The 14,483-nt window shown below is 41.7% G+C and overlaps 1 protein-coding gene across 1 annotated transcript; it reads right to left on the reverse strand.

Moving 5' to 3' along the window:
• Positions 1 to 5,041: 5,041 nt before the first annotated feature.
• Positions 5,042 to 14,398, reverse strand: RAN (RAN, member RAS oncogene family). The gene is made up of 9 exons (XM_054844781.1): positions 14,188 to 14,398; positions 12,854 to 12,954; positions 10,572 to 11,109; positions 9,585 to 9,627; positions 8,628 to 8,712; positions 8,411 to 8,536; positions 7,179 to 7,366; positions 6,471 to 6,641; positions 5,042 to 6,362 (listed from the first exon to the last, which is right to left on the reverse strand). Exons 4-9 carry the CDS (start codon positions 9,618 to 9,620, stop codon positions 6,318 to 6,320), a joined length of 651 nt encoding a protein of 216 aa, XP_054700756.1. The 5' UTR covers positions 9,621 to 9,627; positions 10,572 to 11,109; positions 12,854 to 12,954; positions 14,188 to 14,398; the 3' UTR covers positions 5,042 to 6,317.
• Positions 14,399 to 14,483: the final 85 nt, after the last annotated feature.

The raw sequence follows: 14,483 nt of genomic DNA on the forward strand, positions 1-14,483 counted from the left end.
TAATTACTACTAGTTAGTTATACTTTGGAATGTTGCACTAATCATGATCACATTATTAGCATATGAATGGTTTTTTTCCTCTAGTCATAATTTATGTCTTTCTTCATCTGTTCTCCATACCTTCCCAGTGGCCCAATTTGCATGCATGCTGTCTTCTTCCTGCTTTTGAGTTCCCTCATACTCCTCACAGGTTCAGCCCTTTACAACAGAGGTGTCATCTCAGCACCTAATGCAATGTTTTGCTGGTTGCATTTATCTTACCAACAGCCTAGGCTATGCTTCTGGAGATGCCATTTTGGTTTTGTGCCACACTGCTCAGGCTTCTCCTGTGTGATTAGCTACCATTAGTTCCATGAGTACTACCTCAGCTGGGAATTTGCCTGTGTAGAGAGTCAGTCAATTGCTTATTCCACACTCTGAAGTGGGGACCTCAGCTGGACAGCACGGATGCAGTTTATCACCTACAAAATATGCAGAGTGCATTTGAGGAACTTTTAAAGTTAGCCTTCTCCAGCATGACTAGAGAAAACTGGCATAGAGTAGTTCTTCCAGCCATTCTCATTTCAAATCTGAAGGTTTGAGTGGAAGAACATCTTTCTCCCTTATTTACAGTCTCTTTACAGAGAGGTAAAGTTATGCATTAATTCAATGTCAATTATCAAGATGTTGACTAATTCTGTATAGTAAGCTCCGATTTCATTTTTTTGTTTTAACCTGAATTTGCTGATAGTAGAAAAAAAATCAGAAAGTACGTGATGGTAGTGCCTAAGCTTTGCTATGCTAACAGCATTAGGATGACAAAAATCCTCCTCTAATTCACTGTCTTGGTCTATTTCATACTCTTAGTGGATTTAACTTAAAGACAGCCTTATTAAAGGTTCAATTATATTTATCTTATTTTGCAACAAATAGAGATACTGTACAAAAAATAATTATCTGCTCCAATTTTAATTTTTTATCGACTAGCCTCTGCTACTGCACATGCATTACAGCTATTCACTACTGTTAATAAACCTAAAAGCACCCATATCACTTCCTTCTTGAATACACGACGCTTGTGCAACCCCAACAGGTGTATTTCAGTTTACCACATCTCCCTGGAGCAAAGCGGCTACACGGGCGGCGTGCCCCACCGCGTGGCTGGAACTGGTACCACAAAAAAATCCTCCCTCCCATCGGAGACGTTTCAATCAAGCCTGGAATTACCTTCTCCTCTCAGATGCTACACGCTCTACTTGTATACAGCTAGCGAGACAAAAGAATTACGCAGTAACCACTCAATCTCCACAACAAAGGTTTTTTCATAAACTATAGCTCACTGGCTGAACAAGTCTGATAAGAACTACTCTCTTACATCTGGTTTAAGCCTCACGTACCCAGCAACAACTTCTGCCCTTCTGACCGGCAGATGATGCATCTCAAACAGCTCTTTTGTACATAATCTTTGAAGAATTACTGTACTCATCTGCCACAGTTTGAAATAAGTTTTATAACTCGACATCAATTTAGGTATTCAAGTAAAACAAAACATCCAGACCAAAATAAGAAATAAAAATACTAGATCCAGAATCAAGAGGCAATGAATAATGCCCAAAAACGTAGGCAGATTTCTTGTTTGTTGTGATCCACCTTTTTATTTATAAATAGAACAAACCTCTTTGTCTTGAGCTCTTTCCCTAAACACTTGCCCTGGAAGATCTGGAAGTTTTAATAAATATTTTTAATTATGTAATCCATTGAAAAAGCCCAACAGGAAAGTTAACTTTCTTTTATATTCTCAGTATAAACAAAATACACATTGCTTTCCTCCAGCACTATGCTCAAAAGTCACCAAGATGGGAAAAAAAAAAAGTCATCAGCAAGTTACCACTGGTTTTGTGTAGTGAAAAGCTTCTAAAGCAGCAGCAATAGGAGTCAGTGTTACAACTGGGAAATCAGACTGGTACTGGCTCATGCAAGCTAACCTCAACCTGAAAAAAAGTTCAAAGAAACAAATTAACTATTTGTGTTAGTTACTTGATTTGCTATCTTTAGCTTAACACTTTGTACAGAAAACAATAAAGATCCTGATGCTTCAGAGTATGATCAGTGATTTTGTCACTTAAACAATCCTAACAGGAAGGATGCTGGTTAAAATTTTCTTCTTTGATGTATTAATCACAACAACCTTTGAGTTTCCTGTTTATGACTGTACTTCACAGTTAAGAGTTTAGTTGTTTTAGCTGCCCTTTTCAGTCCCTAAAGTGTCAACATGGAAACAGGCAACTGAAACTAGCCAGGTTCATTGCCTTCTAGTAACCTGGAACTATATTGATGGAATTCAATTTTGACTGCTTGCATTAATATATTAAAACCATAACTTCAGAGATAGTGGATCAAAAGTTAAGTTTTGTTAGAGTTATATAGAATATGAAATTGTTTAACATTATTTGAGGAAATTTATGCTCATAGTTTCAGGTTTTTTCCCCCTCAAGCAAGTAGTAGAAATACAGGAAACTGATTCTTTTTAAATTTCAGGATCACAGTAAGACAGGCATCAACTCTGACTACCCAAAAAAAAAAAAAAGTCAAAACAACCTATTCCTATACTGAACTAGTGCTCCAATATGGATATTAGCCCATTTCAGTGATGCAGCTTGTAGAACACTAGAATTTTGGGCAAGTGCTATTCACTCATTGAGCAATCTGTTCACTTTGTGAACTAGAAGAGAATTACCCACACAACCCAATTAAAAGTATTTGCCCTGTACACTCAAATCTGTAACCTAAGACAGGTTATGCGCTAGAGCCTTGGTATAAATAACATGCCTGATGTTTCAACACTCCTACAGTTATTGAATAACTGGATATCTAAAGAGGCTATGGTTTGGCTCATCACTTAAGTCTCACTAAGTCTGTTAAACAGGCTGTCATATTAAGCCTTCCTTTCAAGCATAAAATTCTTCAAAGTTTAACTTGACATTATTTGTTAGGCAACAGAGTGTTTCCTGATTTTGGCCACTTGCAGAGATGATCAAAAGCGTTACAGACACATGCAAGGAAGAACTCCTTTACTGGATGCTCACGTAGCAGCTTGCGCTAGGAAGAAGATTCTTAAAGGCAAACTCTTCTGCCTAGCACAAAACTCAACACAAAATCAGCCTACAAATTAATGCACTCGTGAAAACAAACCAATCCAAGCAGCAGCAGATTTAGCTTTCCAGTTACTTGTAAGACATTGCTATCAATCCTGGTTTAAGATGGCCCAACCGTTGTCAAAACTCAGGTGAGAGAAAGTGACCAGTACTACCAATTCAGGTCACGAAAACAACTGGCTTTTGTGGTTTAGGAAGGTGAAGGCAGAAGAAAAAAAAACACCACAAACCAACCACTGTCTCAGCACTGTTTTCTCCACCAGTTTAGACTAAGACTGTATTAGCAACACAACAGAATCATTTCTCAGGGAAAAAGACAAAAACTTTGCCCCTCTTATGCCTGCAAGTTACAGTACAACAGACTTCAATCTTCTTGGCATAGATTTCCATTTGTTGTAGAGAAGCGTTCTCAAATGTCTCTACAAAAGATTCTCCGTTGAAATCCTGAGAGATCCAAGGGCAACCCTAGCTTTCCTAAGGTCTCAAACACTCCTTCACTTAAACATAGTATCAAAACATTTCCTCTGCTAGTTTCTTGAACTAACACTTTCGCCTTACTTATTTTGCACATGCACTAGTTCTCCAACTACTCTAATACAAGCTTGGACACAGCTTTATTGTGGAACTAGGAACAGCAAATGCAACTCCTCCTGCTTTTGAAAGTGAAAGCAGAGCATGGTCTGTAATAAGTCACTAAAAGTTTGAAACCAGAGATCCTAGTGAGGGAAAAACCTGTATAGAGAACACAACTACTCCTACAATTAATCTGCTCTAACCATACAGCAGTCAAGCGAGTAGAACAAAGCAGGTATTGCAACGAAGGATTTCAGTACTGATAATGGTAGAACTCCAATACACTGATGTATTTGGTAGAGGTTCTTACAAAAACCAGTTTTACTCAATACTTGACTAAAGTGTTAAAAATTTATTTTGCCTAAACTTAACTAGTGCAAGACGACTTAGAAGTGTTACAGTTACGGAATTTCCAACTGAGGAACCTGCATATGCATATTAAGGCTACCTGTATTATTTATAACCAGCAATTGACACTGACTAAAGTGTGACAGACCAAGTGTAATACTGCAACAAGTGGACTTAATTTCACTCCCCAAACATTGCAAGTTGAAGAGATTACAGCAGGACTAATACTACTGCCTGCTTCAGAGCTGGTTTTGTGGACTTGGAAGTAATACTGAAGATTACAAAGCAAAGCTCATAGCAGTTAGACTAGTCTTCAAACAGCTACTTTGCTTTTCATAAATCTTTTCAGCTGTTCTGTAGGAATTCATACTAATGCTAGTACCGATATGCAGCAGGCAAGTTGTAAAGATGATACAAACACACTATGAAACAATACAAATACCACTTCGGTGCTGCTGTTTTTCCTTCTTAAGGTATATCAATACTGCAGAACTACTGATGTTTTCAAAATTAATTTGTGGGGTTTTAAGCAGCGCATTTTCAGAAGTGAGATGGCCTGAAGGCAAAAAAAAGCTACCACACCCAGTAGAGCAGCAGCAGATAGTCAAGCTAGCAATATTAACCAAGATATGCACAGGTAAATTAGTAACCACTACAGGCAAGAACCTACAATATGAAGTTAAAGCAAGATAATGCAGCAAGAAGATTCAATGGAATGTTAAGTGGGAGTTTGTCTTTCACAAACTAAGGGTATGACATTCCTTATTTTCATTAATGAATTTCAGATCCTAGATACCACAACTCTCATCAACTCAACTTCTTCTCATCAACTAGCTAAAAACCCCCCACATAAAACTCTCAATTCACACTAACTTAAAAACAACTCCTTTACAACAGTATTGCAGAATAATCATAGTCCACTTTTTGCTACGATATACCAGAATAGTTAAATATTCAAATAGAAGTTATGTACACAAACATCCAAGTTAAAAGGAATAAATGAAATGCTCCACTTTATTAAGAAACCAAAAATACAAAACTGAAGAGTTCAAGGCTTCATGTACTCAAACACTACTGAAAAATGGTATCTTAAACTTATATTTTGTTTACTAGCAGTACTAATATTGACCAAGATTAATCTCTACAAGATAGTGTTAAAGTTGACATTTTCCACCATTTGTGCTGTAATAAGCTAAGAGTTTCAAATTAAGAACTTGGTGCAGTTACAGTAAAGTCTAGATATTTATATAAATGTTGGTTTAGTTAATACGCTGTTTCGTAGCCAAGAGCTTTTTAGCTCTAACTACAGCTGTTCTCTAGTTAGTGAATTTTAAGATGCTTAGAGTTTGTTTCATCAGCTATAGCCCTACTGAATGATGTTCCATGCAAAGATACAGCTTTTAAGTCACCTAAGAGACCTAGATGCCATTTGTTTCTGGCTACTAAAAATACAGAGTTCTGTGAAGGCATATTGTAGAACATACTAAAAGTTAAGAGTTGAGACTGTATCCAATGGCAGCATATGCAAGCTGAACTACACTTTGCTCTCGACACCCTGCCAGACCACAAACATTCTCATTTGCATGGGAATGTTGATCCAGTCACACTTACCAGTCAAGTGTTCACTGCTTATTTTTACCTGGCAGTTAGTTCAGCTCTCCTCAGGTGCTTTAATTATATGCTTCAGGAAATCAAGGGAAGGTTAACTGTTAGCTCTGATTTAGCAAGAGGAGCATAACATGAGAAGCAGGAGGGAAAAGGAGAACAGAGAATGGGAAATGCAGTAGACAACCAACTATTAGCTTCAACTGAAGAACAGAAGACATTCTGAAGAGTTTTCTTAACAATGCATGAAAGTTCACTTGCTTAGAGATACTTGAAATACAACTTTATTATCTAAACAAAAAAGAATGGGAATGACAGAAACAAGATTTACCACTTAACACTCTGATGTGACTGCAGCAGTCTTATATTTGAAACTCAAAAGGGGAAGTAATTGCAGTCCAAAAAACAGCTAAATATGCAGGTCCAAAATATGAAGTTTTTTGTTTGTGGTTTTTTTTTCATTTTGTTTTGTTTGTTTGTTTTTTTTTTAAACTGCCACATTCACTCCGAAGCCCATTCATCTCTTTCAGCATCCCAAAGATTAAGCACATGTTCTGCTCAGCTAGATAATAAAGTGGCAAACACGCTGCACCACTGACATCACAGGACAGTTGCCTATAAAACTAGACTTCTGACGCTGGGCTCCAGCTTCGTCCCTCACAGGTCATCATCTTCATCTGGCAGTGCAGTGGTTTGAGCAATCTGGAAGAAAGAAGTTACACTTAAGAATTGCTCTTTGGTTACTTGCCCCAGCAGTCCAAACACTAGTTATCAAGCATGTATTTCATCTTTGTGCCCTTTCTCACATACCTGTAAGTCTTGCTCATACTGTGCTGCCAGTGCTGGGTCCATAACAACTTCAGGTGGTGCAAGAGCAGGCATAGCAACAAACTCCAAGTTAGGATCTCCAATTAGCTTTCTAGCAAGCCAGAGGAAAGGCTTCTCAAAGTTGTAGTTACTCTTAGCTGAAATATCATAATACTGCAAAAAAGTACATATTAAACATTAAAGAAAAGACATTTTTAACTGATATTTAGGGCATACCAAGATTAACATGCACATAATATAATCAGCTCTACTTTTACCTTAGTATTCTTTTTGACCACATGACTTCTGTTTATGCTCTCAGAAACAGTTATGGCCTAAGTGTCTAGAAACATACAGTTTCAGGCAAATAGGCAGAAATCAATAATTGAAAAGGTATCCAATCTATCTTTTTCCTGTGACTTGATCTACTTTAGTCTCACTTCTGTGACATCTGATGAGATTCTGAGCAGTGAAAGCCAAATGCACACAAGCTCTTTAAGAACTTGTCACAGCTTCTACTCAAGACCAGTGATGATCATCTTTAACATCATCACTTCCCCCTTCCCTGAAGTTAGGTTCAAGCGGCCAACAGGATGTAAAGTTGGAATATTATAGCCTGTAGTGACAAAGGCAGAACACTTGATTACTGCACAGAACCCAACTGCAGTCAGACCCAACAAATTTGATTCCTACAAACTCATGCCAACATACCTGGAGATTCTTCTTCCTGTGGAAGACAATGGATTTTGCCTTGACTTTTCTGTCCTTAATATCCACTTTGTTGCCACACAACACTATAGGGATGTTTTCACATACTCGTACCAGATCTCTGTGCCAATTAGGTACATTCTTGTAAGTAACTCTTGATGTTACATCAAACATTATGATGGCACACTGAGCTGCAAGAAAAGAATAGTCAAGAGTTGCATCAGGAGAGTAAGCACTTCCCTGTAAGATACGAGAGAGAAAAGGTACCCGTAGAAATCCCACATTAGGGTTAAGCATTTGCATTAACTTTTCCCTCTCAGCTTTGTAGTTCTGACAGCCCACGTTCTGTTAACAGAATTTCAATGCACAAGTCCACAGAACTCGGCCCATAACCATTCATCTCACATCTTGAATGCCCAATCTTAAACACCAGCTAGCTTTATCAATGCAACTGTCCCACTGAGTAACACAGCGTGATGTGGTACAAGAATATACAAGGATTACAAAAAATCAACTTTGATTTACAAAAGTATTTGACAGAAGTTGGTTGACACCTATTTAACTAATCTCAGACATCCTACTGAGGCTTTCAGGTAGGTTGAGAGCTTGTAGTCAACATCTCAGAATGCCCTTGTCCAGAACAGTTTTTCAAAGAACACGGGGGCTTGACTCAATCCTGATACTTCTAAAGGAGAAGCAACAGTGTCAAACCCTAATAATCCCCTGCAAAAGTTTAAGGATACACAGGTGACTGAAGTACACACAGAACAGAGTTTGGCCAAGCAGAAGTAAGGAACACTACCAGTACTTCTTTAGAAAGAAAACTAGACTCTGGCATAGAGATGTACAATTTTGTCTCACATAAAATTTTCCGGTTTGTGTGTTACAAGTCCTTGCCTCAGCACAGTACATTAATAAAGATATAAACATGTAGTAACTGAAACATTTATTTTCATCTCTTAACCACTGAATTTTAGCAGCAACATCTTCTTAGAGGTACACCAATACTCTTCATTAATACCAAGTCTGCCATACCATACTGAAACACAATCTTAGAATACTCCTACATCAGTGCAAGTTACCTAGCAAAATCATACCTACACAAAGAGTCTGAAGACCCAGAAACCAGCTCATCACTGCAAGCCACACTGACAGCTTTCAGAATGACCAACATGACCAGAATGAAAGATTGAACTAAGAGGTACAGACTATTCACACACACACACACACCTTACCTTGGATGTAATAGCCATCTCGCAGGCCACCAAATTTCTCTTGGCCAGCTGTGTCCCATACATTAAATTTAATAGGACCTCTGTTAGTATGGAACACCAGAGGATGAACTTCAACACCCAGTGTTGCTATAGCAATAAGAAAAAGCAGTGCAGTTAGCAAGTCATGAATTGCACTTCTGATTATAATATTAGATCTCAAACATTTATTCAGACATACCTACATACTTCTTTTCAAATTCACCAGTCAAATGACGTTTTACAAATGTTGTTTTACCAGTGCCACCATCACCAACCAGGACAAGCTGTTGTAGACAAAGGCAAAAAAAAGTCAGAGCAATACACTTCTAGAGACATTTATTGGTCATTTTTGTAGTAATAATTAGTATTTACACTAAGACTGTAGTCCTACAAGATGCTGTAAAGAGAAGATTGAATTCCTCATGAAGCTACTTGCTGTACTGGGACCCAATTTGTTAAGCCCATCATGCTGTAACTCTAGTCTGACTTATCTAGTTCCTGTAGCTGAAAACTACAACAGACTGAATATGGTTCTACTAAACTACAAGCGACTGAATTAAGAATACTTGGTGTTTTCAAACTGAGTATGACCATATTTAGAGAGGAACTCATTTAAGCACCCAAATTGGGGAAACCCACTGTAATTTTACAATAAAAAAACCACCACTAAAACAACTGCACTACTCTAGCCAAGTATTCTAAGAAGCACAAGTAACAACCTTTCATGAAGCAGTCTTAAGGACTTCTGGCTGTTAAGATAACAAAAAACCCACCCCACACAACACCAGAAAATTCTGTTCTAAAACATTTTAAGTGTTCTTACCTAAACAGTTAATACACAGCAGAAAACAGACTATTCTAGTTCACACTAAGCACTTTTTGCTGTGAACTTCACTTCTAAAAATTAAAAATCATTCTATAGGCAAAGCATCACTAAAGTTTATTACACTAAACTACAAGTAGCATCAGGGTGACACAGCACAAGAGGATTTTTTTATGCAAGTTATATGCTATACTATAGTAAACTAACTGCACCATTAAGGAAAGACCAGCACTTCAAAACCAAACCTACCATCCACGTTGGCAGTCGAGAGTCGCTCGTAGTACTTGACTACTGAAGAGGGGAGGGGGGGAAAAGCTCAAACCACTCCCTTACCTTAAACTGCACTTGGGGCTCTCCTTGGGCGGCCATGCTGGGTCTGCAGGGGAAATGGAAGCATGTGAGCTCACAACAGGCGAGCTGATTCAAGGCCGAGCCGGAAGGGGCCGGGCGCGGTTTTCAGTTCCCAAATCGCCTCCTAAGGCGCGTGCTCTGCGCGCCAGTCAGCGCGGCCGGCGAAGAGGCCGAGGCTCGGCCCACGCCGCCGCTCCCCCCCTCCTCTCCGGCATTACAGCGCGCGTGGTCCCGGGCCCATTCATGGGGCAGGAAACGCCTCCACGTCTCCCCGCATGCGGCGGGAGTGCGCGCGGTAATGGCGGCGGCACCTCCCCGCCCACCCCCGAAGCCCCGTAACGGTAGGCTGCCGCCGCACCCCTTTGGCTTTCGGGCTCCAAAAAGGAGAGGCTGAGCCGCGGCCTGCGAAGGACACCTCAGCGAGACGGACCCCTGCCTCGCTCCACAGAACGTCCTCCCCAACCGCCCACAATCGGAATCCCATCCCTCACGAGAATCTGCCTTCCGATCAGGACAGCTCGGAGCCAGTCCTCTGGGGCTCCCGAGCGGAGCCCTCCCCCGGCCGGGCCTCAGCCTCCCCCCAGCCCCCACCAGCGGGCCTAACGCGCTCTCCCCGCCATGAGCCACCATGACTGAGCAGCGCGCGCCACCTCCCCTCCCCCCCCGCAGACTCGGGCCGTTGGAGGCCCCGCTCCGTTCCTCCTCCCGCCCTTTTATCTGGGACGGAGCGGAGCACGGCTCCTAGCCTCCCGCCTCTCCCATGCCGAGGGGAGAAAGGACACCACACAAGCCAGGTGTCACATCCTGCAGCGCTCTCTCAGGCCCAGCCTCACCCCAACCCACCTCCTATCCCTGTTCCTAGATACTAGCTAGCGCTGACCGCCATCCCCACCGCTCACGCTTTTAAAAGTGGCCACGCTTCCCCCACCCGCTCCTAGAAGGAAGAGGAGGACACCCCGACTCCGTTACCTTTCCCGAGGCTTCTCTCCGCGTCGCTCCCCTCAGTGACTGGGCGCTGGGAAGATGGCGGAAGCGCGGTTCAAATACCCGGAGAGCGACGCCGCGCGGCCACCGGGAGGGGGAGGGGCCGCCCGTCACGTGGGAAGGGGCGGGCGCGCGGGAGCCAGGCGCGCGACTTCTCGGACGTTGCTCAGCGGCGGCCATGGGCGCTGGGCCTCAGGGGGCCCGTCCTGAGCACTGAACGGGGCGGGCAGCTGAGTCCTGCCCCCCCCCGCGGGCGGCAGCGGCCTGGCGACGTTTAGCCCGTTAGATGTAAAGGGAGCGGGGGAGCGGCTCCATTGTGGTGTGGGCAGCAGGGCGCGCAGGCCCCGCCGCCGGCCGCAGCAGGTTCCAGCCCGCTGAACTGCCTTCCGCCCGGCGCCGGCCCCTGCAGCCCCCGGCTGTTAGAGAGCGGGCTCGGCCCCGGCATCTAAGTGGCACCTTCGGCTGTAAAGCCCGAGGATTGCTGGTGGGGGTCGAGGCTGAGCTGCTCGGGGAACTCGGCGGTCTCCCTGTTTAATCATTAAAATCTCATCAGAAAGTGTTTTAGTCACCTGATGATACCCTTTCTGTGGACAAAGTTTAAAAATTGTATGGAGTTAGTTAGAAAAGCTTTTAAACTGCCTCCAACACGGTTTAATAAGGTCTTTAAAAGCATCAGGAATATTTAACTGAACAGCTTTCAGGTAAAAACGGCTGTGTTCAAAGGGGCTTTCCTTAAATCTACCTTACGACCATTATTTTCGGTTCTTCACGCAGGTCAATCTGCGTTCACTGGAGAGTGCGCTACTGAAAACAAAAGTTGTTTTGGAAGCCCTGCATTTAGAATAGTTCTCTAAGCTCTCAAGTCCAAATTTCAGTGGAACAAAGTTGTTTAAAAACTGACTTTCAAAGAACGTGTTTTGCATAGATCTATAAATACCAAGTTCATGGGTTCACACTGACTTTTAAGGCGTCTGATTTTTTTTTACTCTAGTATACTTAAAAACTTCTATGTGATCTGTATAGTGCACCCCATAATCTAGAATAAATAAATGATTTTTTTAAATATCGATGGATTGAATTAACATAGAAAATATTTCATGGCAGGTGATGTATACAAACATAGCTTATTTCTTGTTCATTTCCTACAGACATAGTAGAGGCAATGTATACAGAAAGGTTTGCAAGAGTGGTTGCACTCTGCTGTAACTTTTGCTTGTTTGATAGTGTAATGCCAATCCAAATGTTGCATAAGATTTTCTTTGTTGGAAATATCACTGGCTTGTTGAACTTGCTTTCCCTTTTTTGGATGAGTTGGTTTGTCCTTTTTTTTAGTATTTTTGCTGATCGCCTCTAGGTGTCAGGAAGAATGTTTTTCAGAATATGTAACATCCTAATTTTTTCTCAGCACAATGGTATCTTTATAAAACCCTTGTGAATTCCACCTCTCTTCCTGACAAATAGGCATGCATTTATAAATAGGAGCCCATAAAGCCACATTAGTGGAGTTTGGCAGGTTTTAAGAATATAAACACTTCCAGGGGAAGAAAAAAAAAAGAAAAAAAAGCAATCTGTAACTCTGTATAGAACACTCAGTGTACTTTAGAAACTTCTCATTATTGTTACAAATGTATTAGTAAAGTACTTTTTTTCCTGAAAAAAAATGGTAATATATCTGATACTTTAATTTGGAATAACTAAAATGGATTTATAAGTCTGCTATCATAGCATTTGAGCTCCTGGCAAATATCTATTTTGTTGTTACGAAGATAAATTACTCCATGGAATCTAATTTTTATCATCTGTTTTATCATCATGTATCAGTAAGTGTTCAGTTCAGAGGATGCACAAAACATCTGCTCCAGATAACCCCATTCAGCAAAGGCCACAGAACACTTCCAAGCAGTCATCAGCAGTGTTAGATCACTCTAAAAGATTAGAATCCATAAGATATCACTAGGTAATCAGCAGAATAATTACTTTTAAAAGATCTTTACATTTTCTATATCTTGACTCAGGTCAACTGTTAACAAACTTAGCAACTCACTGATGGAGATACCGCACAAGTAAAAGGCAGCCCTTACTAAGTACGTATCTGAAGATGCAAATGAGGAATGTTACAAAAGGTAGTACTGGAGAAACAGAGTCACAGAGCTAAACAGCGTATTTGAATGTAACTGCTATGTTAGCAGGAAGCAAAATCATCTTGTAAACTATAAACAAAGGCAACAATATATGCAGGTAAGCAATGAAAAGGAACATAATTGTACTTCCCAGTTAAAGCAGTGACTGCGGAAATGTCTCTGGAATATGAGCTCAAGCGGGAATGGAGGTCTGCACGCTGGTGTTCAAGGCGACACAGGAAATTACACTAAAAGGTTTGAAGAGGAAATTAGTCACTTTCAGCATGGATAGGAAGAATGGATCATACAGTAGCAAAATTGAATCAAAATATGTAGTCAAAAGACAAACTGTATTAATTTTTTCACCAAGTAAAACATGTCTGACTCTAGGTTTTGTTAAGAGACTACACTCTTGGAAAATAAGCATTTACTAGGTCAATGAGGAAGGGCAGATGTATATGTAAATTTTTTCAGAAAAAAAAATCAGCAATTTACCATCATTAAAGCAGCTTACGTTGCTAATTCAGGATCTTTAAATTCCTGATCCAGCACTGGAATAAAATTCTTTAAATACATGAGGAAAATGACGCCCTGGATTTTTATGCTCAGTATCCGAAAGTAACATTCTTAGAATTTACAGCTGCTGAACATGTAGTCTAGAAGATAAAGTCTGTATGTGATGGAACTGAGATACTAATAATTACATGTAATTGACTATAGTCTGAAGTAGTACCTTTTAGCAAGCACCTAAGAACACAATACCATGGAGGATTTTCAGCCTTCCATAGTATGTACATGCTCTATGTCCCAGAAACTGCCAGGCCTCTAAGACATACCTGTTATTGTACAGATTTAGGACTTGGGCAAAGTTTTGGTGTTTTACTAGAGCCCTAAACATCACTAACAGGCAATGTCTGTCAACATGTTGTAGTTGAAGAGTTAAAGTAAGTCGATGAGCCATCATCTGCTCCATTGGAATGGGTGTGTATAGCTTTTTTTTTTTTTTCATTTCCAGTCATGATATGCATCACTCGTAGCTGTTCTGTGGGTGAACAGCAGACTGCAAGCCATAGCTTAATATTATGAAAAGGCAAAAGGACGTGCCTGCGGCCTGTGATGAACAGAGGTGTCGGCAAAGAGAGGACACACAGTCTGTACGCTTTTTGGACTAAACATGAATTATACAAAGTCCCACTGCAGCCTACCCACATCACATACCAGAAAAGAATTAAATAAAATTCAACTAAAAAAGAATCGTATCACAACTTTTTACAACTCTTTCTCTCACGACAGTCTCCCAAAACTGCGTGTGTTGTAATTTCTGGTTGGGGTACGCCTAGCAGCACTGCTTCCTTGGATGGGGGTTTCCTTGTAGGTACCCGTGGTACCCTTCACCCCCTCAGCTCTCCAACACCGAGCGTTCCTCTCTTTTGAAGCGCCCCTCTTCAACATTTACGTGGCGGTACTCTGCTCAGTCCTACCTTCCTGACCGCTCTCGCCCGCTCTGTCACAGCGTCCCCTCCGCCGCCGGTGAGCGGGGAAGGGCGGGCGCAGCTGCGGAGTTACCTCAGGACGGCGGCACAGCTACTCCCGACCGCGCGGCCGGCCTCGCCGTTACGTCAGCAGCGCAAGGCGGGTTCCCCAAGGGAACGGTTGCCGCGCGGCGCCGCCGGGGCGCGGGGACACATTCTCCTCCCTGTCCCTTCCGCCGCATGCGCGGCCTGTGGTTGCCGTGACATTGGGCGGTGGCTGGGGGCGTGGCCTCCGCCTCTCGCAT

The sequence above is a fragment of the Grus americana genome, chromosome 16 (genome assembly GCF_028858705.1).
Source record: "Grus americana isolate bGruAme1 chromosome 16, bGruAme1.mat, whole genome shotgun sequence".
Lineage (NCBI taxonomy): Eukaryota > Metazoa > Chordata > Aves > Gruiformes > Gruidae > Grus > Grus americana.

Bases quoted from the DNA above. Each gene is read 5' to 3' on its own strand.
- RAN (XM_054844781.1), bottom strand. From the start codon at position 9,620: ATGGCCGCCCAAGGAGAGCCCCAAGTGCAGTTTAAG. The intron at 7,367-8,410 runs GTAAGGTGTGTG...CTTTTCTTGCAG, and splicing joins AGATGGCTATTACATCCAAG to CTCAGTGTGCCATCATAATG. The intron at 6,642-7,178 runs GTATGTTGGCAT...ACTTTTTTGCAG, and splicing joins ACAGGAAGAAGAATCTCCAG to TATTATGATATTTCAGCTAA.